The sequence below is a fragment of the Mobula birostris genome, chromosome 3 (genome assembly GCF_030028105.1).
Source record: "Mobula birostris isolate sMobBir1 chromosome 3, sMobBir1.hap1, whole genome shotgun sequence".
Classification (NCBI taxonomy): Eukaryota; Metazoa; Chordata; class Chondrichthyes; order Myliobatiformes; family Myliobatidae; genus Mobula; species Mobula birostris.
The window spans coordinates 180,430,711-180,442,826 of NC_092372.1; the positions used below are offsets into that span (position 1 = coordinate 180,430,711).

At 38.5% G+C, this 12,116-nt stretch overlaps 1 protein-coding gene across 1 annotated transcript in view; it reads right to left on the reverse strand.

The window, feature by feature from the left end:
* The window catches only part of cubn (cubilin (intrinsic factor-cobalamin receptor)), a 392,255-nt gene that overhangs the window by 233,782 nt on the left and 146,357 nt on the right, over positions 1-12,116 (reverse strand). The window contains 2 exon segments of the mRNA XM_072254425.1: positions 10,343-10,524; positions 11,933-12,053. Of these exon segments, the coding sequence (XP_072110526.1) occupies positions 10,343-10,524; positions 11,933-12,053 (303 nt within the window).

A 12,116-nucleotide genomic window follows, 5' to 3' on the forward strand; every position in this document is an offset into this window, starting at 1 on the left:
AACAAAGCTAATGTCCTGGACTGGCCAAGTCAGACTCCAGACCTCAGTCCAATTGAAAATTTGTGGCTGAACTTGAAAAAGGCTGTTCATTCACGATCCCCATGCAACCTGACCGAGCTTAAGCAGTTTTGTACAGAAGAATGGGGAAAAATTGCAGTGTCCAGATGTGATAGAGACCTACCCACACAGATTCAAGGCTGATAGAGATCTGTCCACACAGACTCAAGGCTGTAATTGCTTCCAAAGGTGCATCTACTAAATACTGACTTGAAGGGGGTGAATACATAAGCAATCAATTATTTTGTTTTATATTTATAATTAATTTAGATCACTATAGAGATCTGTTTTCACTTTGACATGAAAGACTTTTTTTCTGTTGATCAGTGTCAAAAAAGTCAAATTAAATCCACTGTGTGTTGTTGTAAAGCAATAAAACATGAAAACTTCCAAGGGTGCTGAATACTTTGTATAGGTTCTGTACAACACTCCTAGTGTTTAGTGCAGATTTCATAGATAGAAGGGCCTGTTCCTGTGCTGCACTGTTCAATGTTAAAATGCAAATCTATAGCTAGCCCATCTGAAATAATTGCCACTCCTGACCCGAAGGTGGCTAGAGCAGGGATCCAAGTAAGTACTGGCAGGAAGTGGAGGGCAGAGGAAGCTGTTCAGGAGGCAGAGGCAAGGCTGCGTCACAGGAGGCTGGTGGGAGTGGTCACGCGAGGCCGAGCTGGGCTAGGATCCTTTCCAACTCCCCAAATGGACACCAGAGGGAAGGAAAGGCGTCATCCAGTTCAGGAGGAGGTGAGAGCAGTAGTGGAGGAGACGAGAGCCTGCAAGGCGGTGGGAATGAAGCAACAGGGAGCTTGGACAAGATGGGAGAATGCGGTTGAGAGGAAAGTGACCTGGGCTGATCTTTGGAAAGCCGAACCACACTGCATCCAATTTCTCATCCAGGCAGTGTATGATGTGCTTCCAAGCCCATCAAACCTGCCACATGGGGCAAGGCAGAGTCATCTGCGTGCCCACTGTGCTCCAAGCGAGGAACCCTGGAGCACATCCTCAGCGGCTGTGCAAGGGCACTTGGTGAGGGACGGTACAGGTGGAGGCACGATCAGGTCCTGAAGACCATCGCTGAAGCCGTCAGCGCAGACGTTGAGTGGGTGAAGCGGTCCTGACCCTCCAAGCAGACTATTGCCTTTGTCAGAGCTGGGGAGCAGCCAATACCTGCTAAAAGAACATCTGCAGGCATTCTGACCTCTGCAAGGGACTGGCAGCTGTTGGTGGACCTTGAAGGGCAGCTGAAGTTCCCCAACCATATCGCAGCCACCACCCTGCGACCAGACATTGTCCTAGTGTCTGAGTCTACTAAGCAAGTTGTGCTGCTGGAGCTGACAGTCCCATGGGAAGATAGCTTGGGGGAGGCCTTTGAAAGGAAGCTCTCCAAGTACGCAGGACTGGTCAGCAACTGTCAGCAGGCTGGATGGAGAGCAAGGTGTCTCCTAGTGGAGGTTGGTTGTAGGGGATTCGTAGCCCATTCTTTAGTTAGAGCCTTCAGCATTTTGGGCATCCAGGGAGAGAGGAAGAGGAGAGCCATCCGCAGTACCAGCGATGAGGCAGAGAGGGCCTCAAGATGGCTGTGGCTCAAAAGAGGGGAGCCAGGGAGTCCTAAGTAGCTAGCCATCTTGACACAAGCTGGGGTCTGATCAGCCCCGGCTGGGTCACCTGGAGGAGGTTGTATGATGTTGAAAGACCCGAAATACCCGATGATTCCAGGAACATCACTGAAGATGTGTCCAGAAGCATCAATAGATGTATGTACACAGTATTCTGGAATGGAGTACAAACATGAAAATGATTTGGAAATTTAAACAAGGTCACGGAATTTGTAAGCTATTATAAAATAAGGAGCTGCAGTGAAGGAAACGAAAAGACAAATAGAAACATTAACCTTTGAAATTAAAGTAATCCCATATGCAAAGAAGTCAAGCTACTAAATGCAGAGTAATTATTGCATAAAAATAAAATCATTTTAAATTCTTTTCAAATGGAATAAATTAAAAATGCAAATCTTGCTATTAAGAAAGTTTCTTTGACGTAATAGAACAAGAAACAATTATTTGCTTATATCTTACTGAATGCAAAATGACAATTTTGATCATTGGTATTGTCAGAGATGAAGAACAAGAGGAAGATAAAGGGTTACTAGAAACAAAAGGGTTAAATTACATATTTTGCTTCCATAGTTTCATGATTTGGTTCTTATGTAATATGTATGGCTTAGCAGAATGAAATTTACGAAAAGAACTCAGTACATGGTTAAAATCTCCCACTTTTAAAAAAATTGTTAATTGGAAGTCTAATAATACAAAACAATTTTTAATGCAATTTTTATAAAGTATTATAAATTAAAGTATTTTTCAATTGGTATATTGAGCCTGACACTCAATTGTAAATGCAACCAGCTCAAGAAAAGGGTGCTTGCATTTACGTTGTAACAAACTCTGTATCAGGATTGTAGAGGCCCAGCAAGGGGCGGCTACAAATTTTATCCTTGAACTAAAATATGAAACAGATTGCTTCCAACAATTTCATCTTTTGCTCAACACACTGTAAAAGTCCTTGACTGCGGTGTTTTGCATTCCTAAAGCAACATGCTGATAGATTACACTCATTTCATGAACTGGCTTTCAGTTTAGTGCTCATCAAGTGGATTAAGGTCAGTGTTATTGCCCTAGTCATTTTCAAGACTACACCCATTTATGGTGGGTCATTTGAATTTTGGCCTGTATGTGAAAAGAGAATGCAGCACAAAAGAAGTGAATTCTTTTTGAACGATCATACAAGGCTTTGGCAAGACAATTAAGTAAAATTTTGATGTTTTAATTTTAGAAATGAGGCAGTGCCGAGAAACTTCATTAGATTAAATCCAGATAAAATTATGCTCTGAAGAAAGGTTAAGGAGATTAACCATATAGTCGCAGAAATCTAGAAGAATGAGTTGTAATATTATTAAAACAGAGAAAGTCCTGAGGAGGCAGGAGTTTGGCAAGACATAGAACATGGAGCACCACAGCACAGTACAGGCCCTTTGACCCACAATGCTGTGTTCTAAGATAAATCCAACCCTTCCCTCCCACATAGACCCCATTTTTCTATCATCCATGTGCAATCTAAGAGTTTCTGAAATGTCCTAATGTATCAGCCTCTACCACCACTCCTTGCATGGCACGTCATGCAACCAGTTTCTGTGTAAAAACTTTACCTCTGATACCCCCCTATACCTTACACCAATTACCTTAAAATTATGCCACTTCATATAAGCCAGGGTCTCCGGCTATCCACTCAATCTATGCCTCTTATCACCTTGTACATCTCCATCTAATCACCTCTCACCTTCCTTTCCTCCACAGAGAAAAGCTCTATCTCACTCAACCTATTCTCATAAGACATGTTCTCTAATCCAAGCAGCATTTTGGTAAATCTCTTTTCCACTCTCTTTAAAACTTCTACATTCCTCCTATAATGAGGTGACCAAAACTGAACACAATATTCCAAGCATGGTCTGAGGAGGGTATAATAGCATTGCAGAGTTACCTTGCGATTCTTGAACTCAATCCCGCAACTAATGAAGGCAAATACATTATATGCCTTCTTAAGCATCCAATGAACTTTGTGGGATCTATGGACATGGACTCCAAGATTCCTTGGTTTCTCTACACTGCTAAGAATTCTGCCATTAACTCCGTATTTTACCTTCAAATTCAACCTTCTAAAATGAATTTATTCACACATTTTCAGGTTGAACTTATCTGCTATTTTTCAACCCAACTCTGCATCTTGTCAATGCCTCATTGTAACCCTTGACAATATTTTGCACTATCCACAACACCACCAACCTTCATGTCAACTGCAAACTTACTAATTCACCCTTTGACTTCCTCATCTTAGTCATTTATTAAAATCACAAAGAGAAGGGGTCCTAGAACAGATCCCTAAGGAACATCAGTGGTCACCACATTCCAGGTAGAATACACTACATCTACCACTAGTCTCTGCCTTCCATGGGCAAGCCAATTTTGAATCCACAGAGCTGTTTCCCTGCATCCCATGCCTCCTGAATAAACCTACCATGGGGAACGTTATCAAATGCCTTACTAAAACCGAAATACATGCATCCAAATTTCTATAGATGTACCGTGGAGAGCATTCAAAGTGGTTGCATCACCATCTGGTGTGGGGTGGGGGGTGACTGCACAGGATCAGGAAAAGCTGCAAAGGTTGCAAACTGAGCCAGCTCCATCATGGGCACTGAGCTTCCCAGCATTGAAGACACCTTCAAAAGGTGAGGCCTCAAAAAGGTGGCATCCATCGTTAAGGATGTCCATCACCCAGGGTATGCCCCCTTCTCATTACTAACATCAAGGAGGAGGTATGGGAGCCTGAAGACACACACTCAACATTTTAGGAATAGCTTCCTCCCCTCCATCATCAGATTTCTGAATGGACAATGAACCCATGAACACTACCTCAATATGTTTTCTTTTTTTTTCCACTCCTTACAGTGGTGCTAGAAAGTTTGTGAATACTGTAGACTTTTCTCTACTTCTGATTAAATATGACCTAATATGCGATCAGATCTTCACATAAGTCCTAAAACTAGATAAAGAGAACACAATTAAATAAATAACAAAAACATTATTCTTGTTCCATTATTTAATTATTGAGAAAAATGATCCAATATTACATGTATTTGTTGGAAAAAGTATGTGAACCTCTGGGGTAATGCCTTCTACAAAAACTATTTCAAATCAGGTGTTCCAATCAATGAGATGAGATTGGAGGTTTAGGTTGCAGAGGTGCCCTGCTCTATAAAAAAAGACACATAATGTCAGGTTACTAACAAGCATGCTCTTCTCAGAAAAGATCTGTTTATATGTGCACCATGCCTTGATCAAAACAACTTTCAGAGGACCTTAGAAGAAGAATTGTAGAGATGCATGAAGCTGGAAAAGGCTACAAAGGCATTTCTAAAGACCCAAGTGTTCATCAGTCCACAGTAAGAAAAAATGTGTACAAATGGAGGAAATTCCATATTGTTATTACTTTCCCTAGGAGAGTGCATCCTGCAAAGGTCACACCAAGAGTACAACATACAATACTGAAGGAGGTGAAAAAGTACCAAGGGTAACAGCAAAAGACCTGCTGAAATCTCTATAACTCACTAAAGTCTCTCTTCATGTGTCCACTATAAAAAAATGCTGAACAAGAATGGTGTTCATGGAAGGACACAAACGAGGAAACCACTGCTCTCCAAAAAAAAACATTGTTGCATGGCTCCAGTTTGCGAAAGACCACCTGGATGTTCAACAATGCTTCTGGGACAATGTTTTGTGGACAGATAAGACAAAAGTTGAGCTTTTTGGCAGAAATGCACATTGCTATATTTGGAGGAAAAAGGGCACTGCACACCAACATCAAAACCTCATCCCAACTGTGAAGCATGGTGGAAGAAGCATCAAGGTTTGGGGCTGCTTTACTGCCTCAGGGCATGGACAGCTTGCAGTTGCTGAGGAAACAACGAATTCAAAATTGTATCAAGACATTTTACAGGAGAATGTCAGAGTAGCGGTCCATTACCTGAAGCTTAATAGAAGTTAGATAATGCAACAAGACAATGATCTGAAAGACAAGACAACAGAATGGTTCAAAAAGAAGAAAATTTGTGTTTTGGAATGGCTGAGTCAAAGGCCTGATCTTACTCCTATAGAAATGGTGTTGAAGGACCTGAACCGAGCAGTTCATGCAAGGAAGCCCACCAACATCCCAGAGCTGAAGTAGTTTTGTAAGGAAGAATGGCCTAAAATGCATAGAAACTTAGAAAACCTGCAGCACACTACAGGTCCTTCAGCTGACAATGCTGTGCCGAAAATGTACTTACTTTAGAAATTACCTAGGGTTACCCATAGCCCTCTATTTTTCTTGTGCAATTTCTCCAAGCCGATGTGCGGGACTGATCAAAAGTTACTGGACGTTTGGTTGAAGTAATTGCTGTACAAGGGGGTCACACCAGTTACTGAAAACAAAGGTTCACGTACTTTTTTCCAAAAAATACATGTAATATTGGATTATTTTTCTCAATAAATATATGAACAAGTATAATATTTTTGTGTTATTTATTTAAGTTTTCTTTATCTAGTTTTATGACGAAACAACAAATTTCACAACATACTGTGTGCCACTGATATTAAATCTGATTCTGATTGTTCTGATTCTGACCTTCATCAATGTGCTTTGTCACATCCTCATAGAATTCAATCAGACTTGTGAAGCATTAGCTGTCCCACATCACTGATGTACGTTTCAATGACCTATAATTCTCAGGGTTATCCCCACTCCCTTTCTTGAATAAAGGAATAACATCTGCCACACTCCAATCATCTGTTACTACTCCTAAGGCCAGCGTGGATGCAAAGATCATCACCAAAAACACAAAAATCTCTTCACTGATGGGAGAAATCTAGCGGAGGGGCAAGCTTTGGAAATAAGGAGATATACTCATATAAAGAAGAACTTCTCTTCAAAAATTACAAATCCATTGGAACAGTGCATCCCACAGAATTGTAGAAGCTGACTTACCAAGTATATTCAAGGTTGAGATAGGATTTTAGACCAGAGAATTAATGGTGATGGGAATCATGTAGGAAATTGGAACTGAGGTCAATAAATGATTACCTATGATCTTCTAGAAAGGCAGAGCTGTCTTGAAGGTCAACTTCCAAGAGCGTGCTGGTGCTCATCAAATAATTGAGAAGGTGAGGAGGGATTCTTAGGCTAAAATACAGGAGTCTTATTTTCAATAAGTAACTGGTAGCAGATGGGCGGTTTTTGTTGGTACAGAAGTGGATCTACATCCAGTTGAAATGACAGAATGCATGCATCACTGGTGAAGCTTTTGTGCATTTTAATATTGCACTGGGGCCCTAAGGGCATCAAACACAAGTCTGCAAATCCGGTAGACTCAAGCAACACACATCAAAGTTGCTGGTGAATGCAGCAGGCCAGGCAGCATCTCTAGGAAGAGGTACAGTCGACGTTTCAGGCCGAGACCCTTCGTCAGGGGTCTCGGCCTGAAACGTTCGACTGTACCTCTTCCTAGAGATGCTGCCTGGCCTGCTGCATTCACCAGCAACTTTGATGTGTGTTGCTTGAATTTCCAGCATCTGCAGAATTCCTGTTGTTTGCATTTTAAATCCAGTAGACTACTGTTTTGGTATTTCTTTTGGTCTATTTTTTTCAACCTACTTTAAAATCACAGAGGTTTTTAACATGTGTGAAAATAAGTGAGTAAATTGATAACTGATTAATTAGATTCGGTAGTTGATAATGCCATGATTCTGAGGAAGATCTTTTACTTAAATGGTGCGTCCTACTGGCAGCAAAATGTTACATCGTGTTTTGGATTCGAAAGAAACAATTTCTATCATGAGGTTTTATAAACATAGACTAATGGCCTGGTGAATTATTAAGCTGTTACTTTAATTGAACTAAATGTAGAACCACTAAAGACCCTGCTAAAGGTTTTATAATGATGCTACCTGAGTTTGCCCTGAGGAAGATAGGCTTCAAGACAGACTGTCTTGAAGTGACTGTTTCTTTCATGGTACACTAAGTACTAAAATACCAAAAATAAATATGGAGTTTAAGATATGAGAAATAAATAAATGAACCATAAAAGAGACAAGTGACTCAGACACATACAGTCCAAAACATCAATGAAATAAAAACAATGATTGTTCTCACAGAGATGAAAGTAAAATTGATAATCACCCACAATTACTATCTGGTGACCAACAAACAAGCTATTTGTTCATCATTCAAGTGAGAAAATTAAGATTGAATTGTGCAGACTGTAGATCTACTGTATATCACAAATATATAAACAGCCATAAAAATAACTCTCCTATAAAAAGATTAATCTTAAAATATACATATATATCTTTGTAAACATTTGGAAACCAATTCCCCCACACTAATAACAGAGGGAAAAAAAGCAACAAAGCAGGTAAGGTGTAATTATCCTTAAGAAGTGAAGTCAACTTGCTGAGCTCAAAATTGCCAATTGCATAGATTATTTCATGTATTATAAAATGTTACCAAGTGAAATTTTTGCCAACTAATGCCATATATGTAGACATTCAGCATGATGTATTTTGTTGCAGTGAAAATACACCTGTTTGTTCCTGTTTCCAAATATTTTCAAATTTCTACATATTAATTATCATAAAATAATTGAGTTAAATAAGTTTTTAGTTAATGTTATACCAAATTGCTTATATAATGATGCATAGATAACATATAAAAGTCTAAAAGATACGTGTTGTTCAACAGTAGAAGTTAACTGAGCAAAGCTGCAAAATTAACATAGTTTTCTAATCCCCACAGTTGCTTTCCCATTCATCTGTAACTAATGCAATGACCAGTCTCCTGATCACACTGTCTCTCAATTGCATAGCGGATATTCCAATCATGTGGTACATGTATACAGGTACTTAAAATAATCCAGCCAGCTGTCTCTTTGTTTTGTGAGCCCCTCAAGCATTCTGCAGCTGCAAATTTGATTAAAAAATAGCATCATTAGAGAATACAGAAAATCTACTACTCATGTGATTTGTTCATTATCAATTTCATTTACCAGCCTACTCCTCTGTCTGCTGATAATTGAGAACAACAAAATAAAATCATTAACCCTGCTTACATTTTAACAAGCAGTATGACAGAGTGTAAAAAAACTTGTTTTAACTGAAGATATAATTAAGACTACGCTAAGGACAATCTTAGTGAATGACACCTCTATAATCACCTTCAGAGGAACTTCCTGTTTTATGTCTCATTAGGTCTACAATTAACTTTTATATTTAATCCACAACAGCAAACTGCAGGTATTTCCATACAAAACAATAATAATGCTTAAATTTAAACAAAATCTACCAAAGGGCTGGAAGTGCTAGAATACACAGCCATAATTAAGTTTACTGATCTCTGTTCAAATGCAACTCAGACCCCACATTTCATACACTGTTCCCAATAATATAAGTTCAGGCTTAAAAAACACTTATTTCAACTTTGCAAACTAAATGATCATCTGGTTTCCTTGCTACCAGATCTGAAGCTCTTACCTAATTTTGTTTATTCTGGGTTAATTTTTTTCCAGTTTTGTACTAAGGTTAAGTATAACACAGAGCAAATGTAAAACAGCACTTTCTTGTTTTGAGAAGCATTAGGGGCGAGTACCTGTATTCAGTATTCAGTGCAGTATTCAGAACAAATATCAGGAAATTCCAGACCTGAGTTTACTGATCATAAACTTGCCAACACCAAAGCAAAAACTTCCATCCTCTTGCTTAACTAGAAAAACTAATTAAAATAAGAGAGCCAATAAAGCACAGACGTATACTATAAATATACTAGCTTTTGAACTGATTGCATAGTAAGTGATGTAGCCCAGTAACTGGAAATCTGGAATTGACATGCTCAACTGGTCAATGAAACTGGAAGCAGATTATTTACATGAATGAAAAATTTTAATGAAATATTATCAAACTGGAATGTTAGTTTTGATGCTTTATCCTTGAATGCTGCCAATCACGCTGGATGTATTCAACATCTCAGTTATTATTTCATCATTATTTTGGTGGGAATATGAAAAGATTATAATACTGGTTGATGTATAAAACTAAGTTGTTTTTCTGGTCCAGTCATTTGGAGTTGAAACATAATATTGAAGTAGAAGAGAAAGAGACCTATTGTGCAATTGGCACTATCAATCAGAACTATTCTGTGATGAAAACAGTTCTCCAGCATTGACATCTCTTTTAATAATGACATAAATATTCAGCAGGAAATGTTTTTCAGAAATCTCTAATCTCTTGCAACTTATTTGTAAATACACAAGACAGGTTCACACCAATATACTCATGATTTCCTATTAATGTCAGAGATATAACTTACCAACATTGTAACAAATTATCAGGTTACAAAGACAAAACAATGGGAAATAGACTAGACTTAGAAAACCAAATATCCCTCCTGAAATTCATTTTGACATCAAAATATGTGAATATAATCTCCTGACAGTAAACAGGATATCCATGCAGGAAAAATTGCTGAGCTTTCTAATTTGAAATAGCACACAAATATTATACAGTACATTAATGTAATATGCTGATCTATCAATAATGACCAAAACTTTAGAAATACCAAACCCATACTAAAGCTCTTTTTTGAGTACCCCAAACTTCCCTATTAAGTAAATATGGATTTAATAGCACCTTTTTGGACTTACAGCTACATAGTCAAAATTACATGATTCTTGATCTCCAAGGTCAAAGTCCAAAAAGTTGAGGAAAATGCTGTAGTATTTATCCACGCTGATGACCCAGGAACAATCCACGTTAATCCCATAAGGATGAGGGTAGTTTGGTGAGTGGATCTCTCCTTTTGGGACTGTAACAATCCCACCACAACCTGAAAAAACAAAGTAGTTGAAAATTGGATAAAACACAAGATAGTAAAATCTAAGTCATGTATTCCAGAACTTTTTTTTTTGGGGGGGGGAAGGATTTGTTATTTACAAAAGGCCAATCCAACACTGTGTTCCAAAAATTTATCTTTAAAAATATTTTGAGATTAACAATCATGATTAACTGTACTGCTACAGTACATTTATCGCACTAGAATCAAGTCGACAAGTTAAAAATGCAAGATATGACCTATTCAAATAAAGCAGAACAAACCCAATCCAGCTAAATCAATCTATTCATAATTATCAGACAAGTAAAAAATGACATCTTCATCATTGTAAACAAATGAAAAGTTGCAGTTTAAAAAAAATCATTCCCTATATTTATAAACAAGAAAAACATCTGCAACTGCTGGAAATCCAAGCAACACACACAAAATGCTGGAGGAAATCAGCAGAGCAGGCAGCATCTGTGGAATAGGGTAAACAGACAATGTTTTGGTCTGAGACCCATCATCAGGACTGGCAATTATACAATCATGTGACACTTACTCACCAATAACCTCCTCACTGAAGTCCATTTTAGGGTTTACCATATGATTCAGACCACAACACCAATTTTGTCTAAACTTGGATAAGGAGCTGACTTCTAGAGGTGATGTGTAAGTAACTTCAGTTGGCATCAAAACAGCATTTGGCTGAGAATGACATCAAATAGTCTTGGTAAAACTGAAGCCAGTGGGCATCAAAGGGAAGTTGGTTGAGAGGTTGGAGTTATATTTTATACAAAAATGCTTGTGATTACTGAAAGTCAATCACCCAGGATATCTTTGCAGGAGCTTCTTAGAGCAATGTCTTCGGCCATTCATCTTCAGCTGCTTTGGCAATGACATTCCCTTCTTCCTAAGGGCAAGGGTTGGGTGGTTGCTGATGATTAGGCTAATTTCAATTCCACTCACATTGCTTCAGGAAATTAAGCATTGAATGCCTGCGTACAGTCCATCCAAGACAATATTCAGGTAAAAGCTGGTATCCAACTTGTAATATTGGAACCACAATTAGACAGTGAATGATCATCAACAACAAAAGAGAGTCTAATCACCTACTATTGATGTTAATGATTTACTATTGTCAAGTCCCCAGTCATCAAAATTCAGGACTTCACTACTGAGCTGGTGTGAAGTTATCTTCTTCATGAAAACTGCTTTCGCCTCATTTCTTGTTCAGCTCAAACCCAACCCTATAGTTTCACCATTCTGTATTGATATTAAAACATAACCACACTGAGCATGCAGAGAAACAATCATGATACTAACACCAAATCTGTGGTGTAACTACAAGTTTATTGCTGACCGGCAATTAATACTTGTAGTTCTGACACAGTAAATGGCTCACTTCTTTATTTTATCTCACCTCTTGCCCTCTGATGCCAAGTAGCATTTAAGCCCCTCCTATTGTCATTTGAACTTGTCTTAAATTGAACAGTGATGCCATTTCCTGTGCTGGAGACTACCAATGGGATTGGCGGTGGGTGCTGTACAGTTGGACCAATCATAGTGAAGTAATGTCTGGACCATCATATACCCAAACAATATAG